Source organism: Zea mays, chromosome 6 (genome assembly GCF_902167145.1).
Source record: "Zea mays cultivar B73 chromosome 6, Zm-B73-REFERENCE-NAM-5.0, whole genome shotgun sequence".
NCBI lineage: Eukaryota > Viridiplantae > Streptophyta > Magnoliopsida > Poales > Poaceae > Zea > Zea mays.
The window spans coordinates 162,701,065-162,714,869 of NC_050101.1; the positions used below are offsets into that span (position 1 = coordinate 162,701,065).

Sequence of the window (13,805 nt, forward strand, 5' to 3'; positions counted from 1 at the left end):
CCGCATTGCCCTAGACATCATAGTAACCTTCACTCAAGGCCTCTAGGTCGACCTCCTCGTAGTGGGACATGGCGATGGTCAGGGTTTGGCTAACCCTCCGACGGAAGGATTCTGTTCCAAGCTCTCGGACTCAACCCGCGAAGCGCTCGAAGGTGGACATCAAGGGATCGGGCCGGACGAAGGAGGCACCCCGGATTGCACGCATGCGACGTCCACTACCTCCGACAGACGATGTTTTTCCCTCTCCGGCTTCCCTAGGCGACGCTGTTGTGAATCGTCTAGGCCCTTAGTGGTGTTTTAGTAATTAATGATAACCATTTGTGGACTAAAGATTCTTGGAGAAATAAGAATGCAAGTTGGACCATAGAGAACAGAAAAGTGTTGGAGACTTATACCGCATGTTTGGTTGTTGCATAGTGATAGTCTGGTTCGTATGTGTGGAGCCAGACTCTTTATGTGCAGGCTAGGTACGTGCATAAACTTGTCTTTGGTTGTCTGCATTAGTACATTCAGAACAAATATAGCTCGTGTTTGTTTATCTGCATTAGAACGTGTATTAGAAAAAGTGCACAGATAAATCTTCAAGTATTATACAACATGTGTGGTCTAGTTTTGTTCACAAAATACCAGAAACATGAATATAAAATCAGTTCAGCGATTAAATCTTTTAGTTAGAAATATAACAAAAAAGCAAACCAAAAATGTTTTTGGTTTTGCGTGCATGAACATGAGGCTGTATGAGGCGTGCTTGCACGCGCGGGTACGCAGTCAACGAGCGTCTCTGCGGAGCCTGACTCGTCTGTCCTTTCTGCATGCCGGACGCTTGTATTGGCTTATCCAACAACCAAACAAAATGTGCTTTAAAGTTCCGCGGATGCAGCTGCACCATCTCAGCAGTGAACCAAACATGCGGATAATCATTAGTTGTGGATCAAGTATTGGTTGAGGCCTGCTCGTTCCACCGCTGGATTCCTCCCTCATATATCCCACATACGGAAACATTTTTATTGCAAGGCGCACTCTGATGATAAAAAAGAATCATTAGCTGGTCCAATCGACTGATACATTATATATGTAACATATACCTTACACACTGGACGCACTAACAATGTCCAGCATAAAAAAACAAAAGTTGCGATGAAACAATCGAAAAAAAAGAATAATGGCGCAACAACACATGACCCCTAATAAACTTGCTTTTACGGATCTTGTATGTCTCCGAAACCGAAACAGGGCAGCGACAAAACCAGACATCATCACAAAATTCGCGTTGCACAGGCCAAACGATTTGAGTCGGTTCCGCCATGTGCGCGTGCATTGAGCATTGCACGGATCAAAACCACTGCAGACTAATGTCTCGTGATTGTATCAACACCTGGGGATATCGGACGGTGGAGGTGGCAGCTTCTGGTTGGGCAGCGGCCCGTCGTTGACGAGCCACGCCATTGCCAGACCCCAGGTCAGGTGCACGTCCAGGTGGCAATGCATGATCCACACGCCTGCATGGTGCCCGGCCCCACGGCATAGTTACAGAGTAGGATTCGTCAGGGGTGAGTGAAATTAATAACACCAAAGAGTCCAAGACTGAGCGAGGATCGGAGGACCCACCGGGGTTGTCGGCGACGAATCGGATGGCGACCCAGCCGGCGGTGGGGACGCTGACGGTGTTCCGCTGCACCGGGTCGACGAGGTTGTACCTGGCGGTGTCGTTGGTGGCGTCGTAGTTGCCGAAGCCCGTGCCGACGACGAAGAAGTCGTAGCCGTGCAGGTGCAGCGGGTGGCTCTCGGCGCCCAGGACGCTGGTGTCCTGCAGCACCACCTCGACGGTGGTGTTGAAGCTGAGCGGCACGACCCGGGTGCCGTGGGTGACGAACGTGTTGTTGGGCGGCGCGCCGGTGTAGTCGAAGCGCGTGGGCGGCACGGCGGGGAAGTTGGCCGCGAGCACGCCGCTGTAGCGGCGCTGGTAGTGCGCCTGCAGGAGGGAGGCGGTCCTGGGCATGGCGAAGGACACGTTGTTCATGGACGCGGCGAACCTGGTGCCGTTGGGGCCCTGGCACGTGCCGTTGACGCGGCTCCGGCACGGGTCCGCGCCCAGCCCGACGGTGAAGAAGAACCTGCGGTCCACGGTCCGCGGCACGCGCGCCGGGTACCGCGCGCTCGCGAGGCTCCGGAACATGGCCGAGAAGTTGGCCACCGCGGCCGTGTCGTTGTACCGCGGGAGCGCCGGCAAGGGCAGGCTCCGGAGCGGCGCCGCGGCGGACTGGTGCGGGCCGTACTCGACGGCGGCGACGGCGGTGGTGTTGTCGAACGTGCCGACGGTGTTGGTGTAGGGCGCGACGGCGATGGCGAAGGCGGACGACGGGGCGGCGGCGGCGGCGGAGGCGGAGGCGGTGAGGAGCACGTCCATGGTCTGCCCCGGCGAGATGACCAGCGTGGCGGCCGCGAACGGCTTGACGTAGCTGGCGTCCGCCTGCACCACCGTCAGCGTGTGGTTGGCCACCGCGAAGAAGAGCTCGTCGTTGAGCGCCGCGTTGACGAGGCGCAGCAAGTACGTCCGGCCGGGCCTCACCCGCAGCCTGAACGTGTCGTCGCCGGCGGCGGAGGAGCAGTTGTAGGTGGGGCCAGGCAGGCCGTTGAAGGTGTAGGCGTCGGAGACGTTCGGGGCCCCGCCGGTCTGCAGCGCCTGCTTGATGACGGCCTCCGGGTCCGCGTTGAACCACTCACCTGCAGGTGCAACGGGTACGTGTTCAGGCTAATAAGTTCAGAGTTCCGATCCAGTTGAGAAGCCGGCCGGCGTTTAATTTGGAGGTCGTTAGGTTTACCGAGCATGAGGGTGACTTGTCTGTGGGGCTTTGGGAACGGGTAGGGGACGCCGCGCGGCGGGAGGATGACTAGCGGGCCGTAGAGCGTGGCGCGGAGCCAGGAGAAGTGCGCGTGCCACCAGAGCGTGCCGCGCTGCCCCACGATGCGGAAGTCGTAGGCGTAGCTCTGGCCGGGCCGGATCGGGCACTGCGTGATGTAGGACGGCCCGTCCGCCCACCCGCTGCGCAGCTGCCGGACGCCGTGCCTGCCATGCATGCATGTATACCAGTTGCGTCAAGCAACGGAAACTAACGTCACACACATATATATAGACTATAGAGAGCGAGAGATCAGAAACGGGTAAAAAAAAGCTAGCTACTAGCTAAGATAAACGTTACGCATAATGCAGATGGATCATATACATATGATCCATATGCAGCAGCAATAATATATATACCAGTGGAACGTTACGTTGCTGTTGATGTTGTTGTGGACCTGCACCACGAGTCGGTCTCCCTCGCGCACGACGAGCCTCGGCCCCGGGAACCGCCCGTTCACCGTGGGGACGCTCTTCGTCACGCACAGGCGCGTCACCGTTGCCATAGTCACCTGCAAAAAAAAAATGTATGTATAGATCAACACTATACTGACCGACAATACTCAGCAAGCAAAGCGCTTTGGCAGCTAGCGAAGCGCACACACACACACACACACAAGTTAGGCTAGCTAGCTAATGCATTATTATTGCACATTGGACGTACGGCACGAGAGACCCGCGCGCGGATGCATGCATGCGTACATTGAACGTGTAGCGGCGGGTGCGGGCAGCGGCGAGCTCCGGCAGGGCGGTGAGGACCACGAGGGCGACGGTGAGACGACGAAGGAGGCACGCAGGGGAGAGACGACGGCCGCCGGCCATTGCTTGCTCTCGATCGATCAGCTAGCTAGTTGCTGTGTCCGAACCGAACTGAAGCAAGAGAGAGAGAGAGAGAGAGAGAGAGAGAGAGAGAGAGAGAGAGAGAGAGAGAGAGAGAGAGAGAGAGAGAGAGAGAGAGAGAGAGAGAGAGAGAGAGAGAGAGAGAGACGCCAATCCAAGTGGTGAGAGGCATGAGTGGGGCTGGAGCGGCTATATAAACGGCAATGGCCGGTCCGCGCGCGCATGCTCGCCGGCCTGCTGGTGCGGGTGCCGCGCATGGTAGGCGGTCATAGAGCGATAGTGGTTGGCTGGGGGGTTGGTGGGCGTGCATAGAAAAATTTGCGACCGCGGGCCACTCTTGCTCGCTCGCTACTTTTTTTTCCTTCAATTCGGTCGGCTAGCTAGCTTCTGCGAGTAGTGAGTGGTTGCATTGCATCCTTCGGTCGAACGATGCGATCCACGCAAGTTGTGATTATTAGATCTGATTTAGAAAGAAAAAAACATCTAACGCCTGGAGAGGAATATATGTTTACTGGTTATATGCTAGCTAGCTAGCAGTAGCTAGATTATTAGGTACCCTCTCACCAAAACGCTGCAGGCCTCCTGTTGTGGAAATATCAATATCGTTTTCACGCAAAAAGGCGCGTAGAGTTACCGTTAAGCTTATATATAGGTAAAACAATGAGATGACATGCTGAGCTCACGCAATGTTGTTACTACGACTACCAGATACGTTGGTTAGCTGACTCACCACCAATAAGTGCCCATGCCCAGGCCTACGACTACGAGTTATGTTTTATGTCAACACGAACACACACTGCTATTGAAATCCGGCTCTTTACTAAGTACCACATTCGGTAAAATAAGACTCTCGGCACAGACATTGTTTATCGAGAATGAAACACTCGGCGTAGAAATACACTCGACAAAGAATGCTTTGATAAGTTTCAAACACTTGGCGAAACGCGACCCTCGGTAAAAGGGCCATCAATCAGCAGCCGTATATAATTGACGGTCGTTACCTTCGTCGAGTGTTGGCATTTGACACTCGGTAAAATAATTTCTTTGTCGAGTGCCATTTGACAAATTAACACTCGGCAAAATAACTTCTTTGCCGAGCGTCTTCCTTTGACACTCGACAAAGTTACAGCATATTTCAGAAACAGACCGGAATTTCGAGACACACTCTTTCCCTTTTTTCAGAAATCACATGTGTTGTTTTATTTTTTTTTAAAAAAATACTTACTTTTTTGTATGCTTTGACCAAATAATAACACGTGTAGACATTTAGAAAACTGGATCCAGGCCTCAGATGTGCTTAGCCACATTGGTTATTATGTAGCAATAAACGATGGTATTCTTGAGCAGGAAAAGACCACACGTACGTACGTACTGTAGCATAGCATCCCAATACCAATTGCATGCAAAAGATGATCTGCCGGCTGCCGCCAGGTGGGTCAACACACGTACGCAGCGTTTTCCCCCGATCGATCTTCTGAATGTGGACAAACAATTCCAGGTCCTATTGCATGTCACAAATCATCGAAAATACATATGATAATCTCATAATTGTGCTGTGCTGTGCTGTGTCCCGACGCGATAATAATGCTAATGCATGCAATGTGGTGGAGTATCACTTCTGAATTGAACATGTGAAAGCGCCGGGGGCAAATAAAACCATCCCAGCCGGCTTTTCCTTCCCTCCTTGCTGGCCGGCTGCTGCATGCATCTTCCTTTGTGAACTTCTCAAGCTAACCATGGCCCGCCCAGGGTCAATCCACGTCTTGTCTCCACACTCCGCCGCTCAGCTTTTTCTCCCATTATTTATCACCAGTGGCAATGGGATTTGTCAAACCAAGACTGATTAGAATCACTGCTGTATCGAAAACAACATGGCGAAATCCAAATCCAAGTTTTTTTTGTGCGTGTGTGTGTGTGTGTGGTGTGTTGGGGGTGTTGGCGTGTTGCTTCATCGGCCTGCTGTTTTTTTTTTCGTTCATGCCAGATCGGATATGCATGCCACCTCTTGCGATCTGATAAAATCCAGTTCCGGCGGCCGCTGGGGTCCCGTGGAAAGCGTCTCATTATGCCTGCTTGCTCTGTCTTGGGAGCCAAGGGAGGCCGTGGAGGTTAGGGGACCAACAACTAGTACACATCTGAATCAACACTACATCTATTTATTGCTTTAAGGTGAGAGAACCCCTACCCTCTCTCTCCATGCATGCTTAGTACTGATATGCTGTATTTTATAATGGTGCAAGTTGGTAGTTTAGATGTATATTTAGGGGGGATTATTTATGTTTTTCATAGTGACATAAGTGGTCATTTTTTTAAAAAATATATAATAATCAAATGGATCTCTCTCCATGATGATTACTGTTTATGGAATTAATGACCATATGCTTCTAGTGTTACGAGAATTCTAGGAGTTCTTTTGTAACGCATCCTTGAGAATTAATTGGGATGCCTCCTTCAAGGTCTCATGTCAACAATATTATAAATTAGTTGTTTTGGGTTTGTCCTAAGCCAAACTATCTAAATTTTGACCACCAATATATATAAGATAAATTATTTTAAACTAAAAAATTATATATTATGGCAGTTCAAGTCATGATGATTTTAGTAACTTTAGTTTTATGTTGTAAAAATATTATAAAATGTCCAGTATAACCGTTCAAAGTTGATAGTGATTGACTTGTGACAAACCCTAAACGACTAAATTATGGGAACGGAGGGAGTATATTCTTGTCCTTAGCATGGTAACTCTATTGGTTTTCAATATATACTTAGCTAAGACCAAATTCTAGGTTAGATTAGCTCTTGTTGTATATTTTTATGTGACATTATCAATCTATATTTTCATGAGGAAGTATCTCAAATAAATTTAATTTTTTCATGACAAGATAATATTGTTCCTCACGCTCACTCCTAGTTCCCTCAGAGTGCAAAAATGTCCAAAATAATTAATGTACGAACGTCTTTGTGATTTTGCACTTGGTTGAACACATTCTTGAAGACCTCTAAAGAGGGTGTTTCGGGCCTTTGTGTTCCACTTTTCGTAGTGTATCTCATCACCATTTAAATTGCTAGGACCTTAGGTTTTGGGAGGCCTTGAGTGGTGACTCTAAAAACTCCAATGTCTATAGCCTCAAGGTATGCCTCCAAACAAATTTTCTAATATGGAAATTTGTCTCCCAAGAACACGAGAGGGGTCCATTCTCATCGGACATTTTTATTCTAGGTGGTGAAGCGTAATCCAATGAACATGAGGCTTTGATACCAATTAAAAAGATCAAGATGCTCAAGGGTGGGTGAATTAGACTTCTCGAAAATTTCTTACATAAATTAAAGCCTATTAGTGAGCTCACTTTACTACTTATGTATAGAAGTGTTTATATCTAATGATCAATAGTTTTTGCATTCTAGGTTCCAATATTATACTAGCATGGAAATTCTATAGTGTAAATAGTTGAATGTAGTCGCTCAAAAGTAAATGCTCACCAACTTTGTGCACCAGACATGTCTGACACAACTTCAATGGCTACTTTCAAAAACTAGTGTTATTATACTTGTATCTAGTGTTTTGTCTAGTGGTTCAGGAACACATACAATGAGTATACCACAAGAATTTACTATTTGCGGAAACTAGTCATTATTGTATTTGGTGTTTTATCTGCTATATCATTGGATACGTCCAGTGAGTATACCACTCAAATGTATAGTTTGCAGACATCTTTGAGTTCTTTGTCCGGTGTTTTATCTGGTGTCATATAGAACATATCTGGTGAGTACTCAACTTTTGTCACTCATTTTGCAACCTCTCTAGGTACCATGTCCGGTGCTATGCCCAATGCTACAACTGACATGTATGGAAGTGTTAGACTTCAAATAATTCCAAGGTATCCTGTCTGATGCGCGACGCCGGTGTTAGCTCTGCAAGACAATCTCATATCTTATATATAACTTGCAGTGGCGAAGCCACCAGGATCAGATTGGACCTGGCATCCCAAATAGCCCAACCATATTATATTGAATGTCCTTCCCAAAGCCTAGTAGCTTACATCCAATACATATTTTTGTCTCCCGAGAAAGGTAAAAAATGAATTAGTCCCTTTTATTTTTAAGACGTGTACAACATCGTTTAATATAGAGTCTCTTGAGAGATCTATAGGGATTAATTAAATATATATATAAGAGACAAACTCTTCTACATGACTCTCCATACATATTGTCTTTTAATTGCATTTATAATTTAAGGGCTCAGAATTGTATCATACAATTTCTTAGCTATTTCTTTTATTTTAAAAACCGATCTAGAGTCTAAAGGTTGTATATGTCCTTATATACATTTAGATTATGCAGTTGCCAGCATTTAATTAAAGATTTATTTTTGATTTGATTATATTCCTCTATCGGTATATGAGATGTAATTTTCTTTCATTTGATAAAAATAGAACACTACACGACGATTGATTTTTGGCGACCCTTATTTGTTATGAACTGTTGGTTGCTATCTTGTGTCCTCGCTGACTTGGTTGCTCGGAGGCAAGCTCGCCCCCTCTATTCCTAGATCCTAGCTTCGCTCGTGATTGCACGTGCTAAGTTGAAAAAATTCTTAATGGGACAAAGTAAACAAATATAAGAAGATAGGGTAAACATGCATGGAACATGTTCATTCAAAGAGAAATGAGAAACAACCCAAACAAAGAAAATTAAAACGTTCACTGTGTTCGTGATCGTGGGTTGCATCACTGGATCTGCACCTAGTAGTAGCTAGGAGCAGCCAAGATTCAACGTCGGTTACGATGTGACAAACATTACAGTCCAGTTAGTTGCAACGTAAACCGCGGGGTTGGCTCTGGCTGCCTGGCTGCCGACCGGCCGGTTTGCATTCGATCTGGTTGCTTCAAGTCGAAGCATCGTCTCGTCAGGCTAGCTAGCCGAGCCAGCCGCCTGACGACCCAGACCCACCGCCGCCACACCAGCCTCTCGATGATCCGGTGGTTTCGGACGGCGGCGTTTGGAGTAATGGAGAGAGCGGTTGGGCGGCACTTGCGCTTCACTTCTCGAGCTGTTCTTGCGGCCATCTGCCGCCGGAGCTAGCGTCGAGCTAACCAACTCGACGGTTCAGGCGTCAAGCCCAAGCCTTTTTACGGCCGGAACCCAGCCATTAGTGCTCCACTAAACTACAATCTTGGTCAGTGCTAAGTTGCCATCAGCTCGGATCAGATCCTTCTCCCCATGCATGCTGTTCATGGAAAGGCTGATAACTGATATGATCGCTCGAGAGAGAAGCTGGTGCCCATCATTCACATAAAGAACCACACAGAGAGAACTACCTGGCACCAGCCGGCAGGCCACACACTGACAGCTACACTTCATTCGCGGGCATGCATAATCACGTTCTAGAAAGAAAAAACACCAGTAGTAAATTCTGATAGATGAGACTGAACCTGATCTCTGAAAAAAGAGAGTCACACACAGTGTCGTTACATATATATTGGATGGCAGGTTATGCATAGTAGTTTTTTTGATCCAGATCGTAAGAAGATGGGATTTCTCTGTCCTCAAACTGTATATATAACAATAAGATTACCAATAATAAACAAGCAGGTTGGGGTATATATGTGCCTCTAATTATAGCTATTTTGCAACGGAAACGACCGGGACATAGCGGACTTGGAAAGCCCGCATAAAGGTGTCATCTGAAGGAGGCCGTCTCCAAGGCACCGAAACAGGCCGAAACAGACCGTCTCCAAGGCTATGCAGCTGCCTCCTGGCTTGGAAATTGGAATGTAGCACGGGACGTGAGATCTTGGAAAATGTCCATCCGTTATCGAATTATTGTTTTTTTAGAAACTCGCGGATGGTTTGCACCCCTGCTTGAAATGAATTAAGAAAACTTAAAAGTTGTACAACCAAGCAAACAAAGAGAGGGGCAGAGACTAAAAGAGTACATCTGTACATGAAACTAAGAAAGAAAGAAAAAAAGAGATAGAAGATAAAGAACCAGGACTTACACTTCTAGAAATATAGTTTATCCATTCCTGAAACCTTGGTTAGTAGCTCCCTTTGGCGCGGTAAGACAACACTTCCAGTTCAAAAAAGGAAGATGAATTTGCAGCTCTGAAGTCTGAACTAAGGCCACCTCTTGTTTGAAGATCTAAGATCTTGTTGTTCCTGGTCAATTAGATGGCCCAACAAAGGATGATGATCTCCATGAAAATGGGTCGATTGATCTGGGCTCTTAGGCTCTCTAAGTTAGACAATGGGTCCAGATTAACATCATTACTCAAATGGATGGACTCCCAACAAGCTTGTCTGATTTGCCACCCCTGCCAACAAGCCTTTAGACAAGGGGAGGCCCCAAATGACATGCAGATTGAGTGGAGGTTTGATGATTTCTCTGCATGTTTATCTTATTGGTTATGGACACCTTGTCTGCACCCCTCTTAACCACACGCACCACAACACTTCATAGGGTATCAGGTCATTAGCTAAAGGATGATGAACGATCAAACGAGCTATAAAAAGGGATTATACTTCTTTTCAATTTATACATTTCTTGTTCCTTTGGCAAGATAAATTGCAATATTTGTTATTAGTTTAATATCTAATATGTTAAATATGTGTTTAATTTAATATTCAATTGATTTTTTATGTGTCTAAAACATAATTGAGTAAATTTCGTAACAATAACAAATAGTTAAGAGCCCCTCCTGTTTGAACCCGCAACATTAGGAACACATTTCCGTTGCTTCGAGTTCGACCTCGACGTGATCTCTCCGTTGTCCCATGCCCATGGCGCCGCCGCAGCCGACATGTCTAGGTCGTCATGTGGGATTTCTTATTTTCAGTGGTCTGTTGTGGCCATAGAAAATTAGCTATTTTTAGTGGTCGGAGTGGGACTATTTAAAATTAAAGCATATTTTTGGTTATTTTTTTGGCGGTCAAAAGCGGCCAAAAATTAATTAGCACACAAGCTACAATCTCAAGTTTGACTAAAAAACAATTTGTTTTGGTCTTTCGCCACCAGGCAAATATTACCATTTTGTGCTGAATAGCATCTTTTCTTTCTTCTAAAGATTCTTGCTGTTCTTTCCATCTAACTTTAGGTTGCCTTGTAGAAAATAATGTGAGGTAAGCAGTTTGGGTACTTGACTACTTGCCTTCGCTTTGCATATGTAGTGGTTAGAACACACCACACATGTTGCTGTACTTTAGCCAATGACCACAGCAGCACACTGCACAGCTCGTAGACATGAATAGTTTGATAGAACATGCATTCGGGGTCTTTCATTTCCATAATCTGTCAAATATATATATATATATATATATATATATATATATATATATATATATATATATATATATATATATATATAACCGGTAATTTGTTTTCTGTTCGAACAAATATAAAGATGATGTGTATTTTGTTTAGTTGAATCAAATAAATTCTAGATCTATATTAAATGAGTGGAGGTTGTCCAGGACCATTGAGATCTATATTAAATTATATTATCACTAAACTGCTACTTTTTATAGGGATTTTGCTGGCTCTCTAAAACATAAGAGATAAGCATTCAATGTACGTTCTTGATATCGAGGAAACATAATTCATTTAGTAAATCAGGATACTACATAACGTAATTTTTTATTGCATTTTAAGGGGACCAGAAGACTATTATTTTCCATTATCTCCTCTGCCCATGTGATAAACATGTCGATACCATTACATTTAGGGTGTGTTTGTTTTCCTGCTAAATTATATAAATTGAATTATAGTGGAAGAGTAGGAGAGTAAAATATCACATTATGACCACAAATAAGCTCAAATGACTTATTTTAGCTTATTTGTAATTCCAAAGTGATATTTTACTCTTCTACCCTCCCAACATAATCCAACTTATATAATATAGGAGGAAAACAAACATGGCCAAAACAAATATCAAGTCGAAGTTAAAACGGATGAGTTATGATTTTTCTGAAGATTATATGTGTTTTGTACAAGATTAAATGGGATATAAATTTTAATGTGACTTTCATGTCAAAACAGTGGTACTAGATGATGAACAATAATATTATAAAATTATAGAAGTTGGAATGGATTTATTTGGACTTCATATGAATTTTATATGAATTACACAAATTTTAGCATTTATTTTCTCATTAAAATCATTCTTTAATCACTTTTTCTGGATTTTATAATTCCCTGGACTGGGCGCACTATTTACAGATAACACAGGGCCAAATCCTAATTGTCCCTAGACACAGAGCACAGTAGGGTTGGACTGCGGGTTGATTCTTGAAAAGTGGAGGGGCTCTTATGGAAAACCGACGCCGCGAAGGGGTATCGTTGATTCAGAGCCGTTGGATAAGACTCGCACGGCTCGGATTAGAACCGCCCCGGGACGAACCGGTATGCAACCACAGACGCCAGATCACATTTGGGCGGCTAAGATTTGATCCGAGAAACAGCAGGTAATAAAGTCAATCTAGACCATTGGCGCATGAATCTACGGCCAAGGTTTTACGCGACCACGTTCTAATCCCAGCCGTCCACGCAGGATCGATGGCCAGGAACTGATCTCCTATCTCCCGGTTACCAAAATGGCGGCGCGAGCATGACTAACGGCGGCGCACAGGATCGCAGCCGCACTCCTCGCCGGAGTTAGCCATCAGGCGATTCGAGGCTTAATCCTACTGATTAACTAGCGCTACGCAAGCCGGAGGACCCAGCGATCTGATTGAGGTACACCATACCAGTAATGGGGCAGCAGAGAAGCAGGGCCGCGGCAACAGGTGGATCCGCGGCGACGACGTATCCATGGTGAGCAATTCCAAGAGCTCTACCCACAACGAGGCCACGGCTGAGTCACGCACCGCAGGGTGAAGCTCCCAGGCCCAGATCCGAGGCCCGAACGGCAACCTAGGCGGGGTCCCGCGGCGGCGCCCAATCTTCCGCTCACAGCTGAGTCCCTTCGTCGTCTCTGACCGACAGCGACAACACTCTGTCTTGGATGCTTGGTGGGGGCGCATGGCTTCGCCCGAGGTGGCCGACGAGCGTCGAGTGGAGGGGATGACCGCGGTGCCCTCCCCCTGGTTCGAGTTCTATGGCTATGGCGGTCCTCGGCTTTTTCTGCGTCGAGTGGTGGTGTATCCGGATCGATAGGCGGGGGAAACGCAGTCGACTGGCCTTGTAGCCATCGACGAGCGGCAATCACGGAGGGGATTTTGGTCCTAAGCTTTGGCCCTGTTTGGATCCTTCAAGCCCGGCTAGAGCTAGAGCTAGTTTCTAGCTCTAACTCTAGCCCAAACTAGCTCTAGCCCTCTACGTGTTTGGATCCAAGGGCTAGTTTACAATAAATGCTATTTTATAATCATTTGTCTCATTTAAACCTTTCCTTATCCGGATTTAGTGTGGCAAACTCTTGTGTGGCTTCTCCCACACACAAATAACACAAATAAATTTATTTTCACAAATCAAACATCCAAATCACAATAAGTTTAATTTCTGCATACAAATGCGATGTCCCATACGAACATACAAGTCCTTAATCAATATTAAAAAAATTACACTCCATAAAACAAAGCATGAGCTAAGTCATCACGGAAGGCATTCATGTTGACATCTTCAATAAGAGGTTCCAATGTGGCCAGCCGTGCACCTCCACTACCTTTCCATGGATCAAGCAAAGAGGGAGGAGGAGGCTGAGGGAACGGAGGGAGGCGACGGCTGACCTGCTCGAGGACGGCGGCGTTTCTTCGGTTCGAGGACGGCGGCGCCAGTCCTTCCCTGCGTGTCGAAGAAAAGAAACGGACCCAGGAACGTGCGGATCCCGTGCGGAAGGATAAGAGAGAAAAAAGGATTTTGGTGGGCCTTCCAACAAACTAGCCCCAATAATCACCCCTTGGTGGGGAGAGTTTTTTAGGGTGGGCTAGTTGCAAAAAACTGGCTCTAGCCCTCCTGTTTGGCTACTTTTAGGCTAGTTTAGCACAAACTAGCTCAAACTAGCTCTAGCCCTTGGATCCAAACAGGGCCTTTGTAACAGCTAACGAGAGAAATCTGGCCAGCCCTCGAGTCCAC

At 46.2% G+C, this 13,805-nt stretch overlaps 2 protein-coding genes across 2 annotated transcripts; both read right to left on the reverse strand.

The window, feature by feature from the left end:
• Window positions 1-1,025: 1,025 nt before the first annotated feature.
• LOC732786 (laccase-like) lies at window positions 1,026-3,819 on the reverse strand. Its single transcript, NM_001112404.2, has 5 exons — window positions 3,602-3,819; window positions 3,260-3,411; window positions 2,823-3,067; window positions 1,609-2,724; window positions 1,026-1,499 (listed from the first exon to the last, which is right to left on the reverse strand). Exons 1-5 carry the CDS (start codon window positions 3,719-3,721, stop codon window positions 1,369-1,371), a joined length of 1,764 nt encoding a protein of 587 aa, NP_001105874.2. The 5' UTR covers window positions 3,722-3,819; the 3' UTR covers window positions 1,026-1,368.
• A 5,361-nt stretch (window positions 3,820-9,180) lies between these two features.
• LOC100273312 (uncharacterized) lies at window positions 9,181-12,930 on the reverse strand. Its single transcript, NM_001147753.1, has 2 exons — window positions 12,482-12,930; window positions 9,181-9,597 (listed from the first exon to the last, which is right to left on the reverse strand). The coding sequence occupies exons 1-2, from the start codon at window positions 12,755-12,757 to the stop codon at window positions 9,571-9,573; spliced, it is 303 nt and encodes a 100-aa protein (NP_001141225.1). The 5' UTR covers window positions 12,758-12,930; the 3' UTR covers window positions 9,181-9,570.
• Window positions 12,931-13,805: the final 875 nt, after the last annotated feature.

Bases quoted from the DNA above. Each gene is read 5' to 3' on its own strand.
- LOC732786 (NM_001112404.2), bottom strand. From the start codon at position 3,721: ATGGCCGGCGGCCGTCGTCTCTCCCCTGCGTGCCTCCTTCGTCGTCTC. The intron at 3,412-3,601 runs GTACGCATGCAT...TTTTTTTTGCAG, and splicing joins CCCGCCGCTACACGTTCAAT to GTGACTATGGCAACGGTGAC. The intron at 1,500-1,608 runs GTGGGTCCTCCG...GGCACCATGCAG, and splicing joins ATTCGTCGCCGACAACCCCG to GCGTGTGGATCATGCATTGC.
- LOC100273312 (NM_001147753.1), bottom strand. From the start codon at position 12,757: ATGCGCCCCCACCAAGCATCCAAGACAGAGTGTTGTCGCTGTCGGTCA. The intron at 9,598-12,481 runs GTATGGTGTACC...CATTTCAAGCAG, and splicing joins TCTCTGCTGCCCCATTACTG to GGGTGCAAACCATCCGCGAG.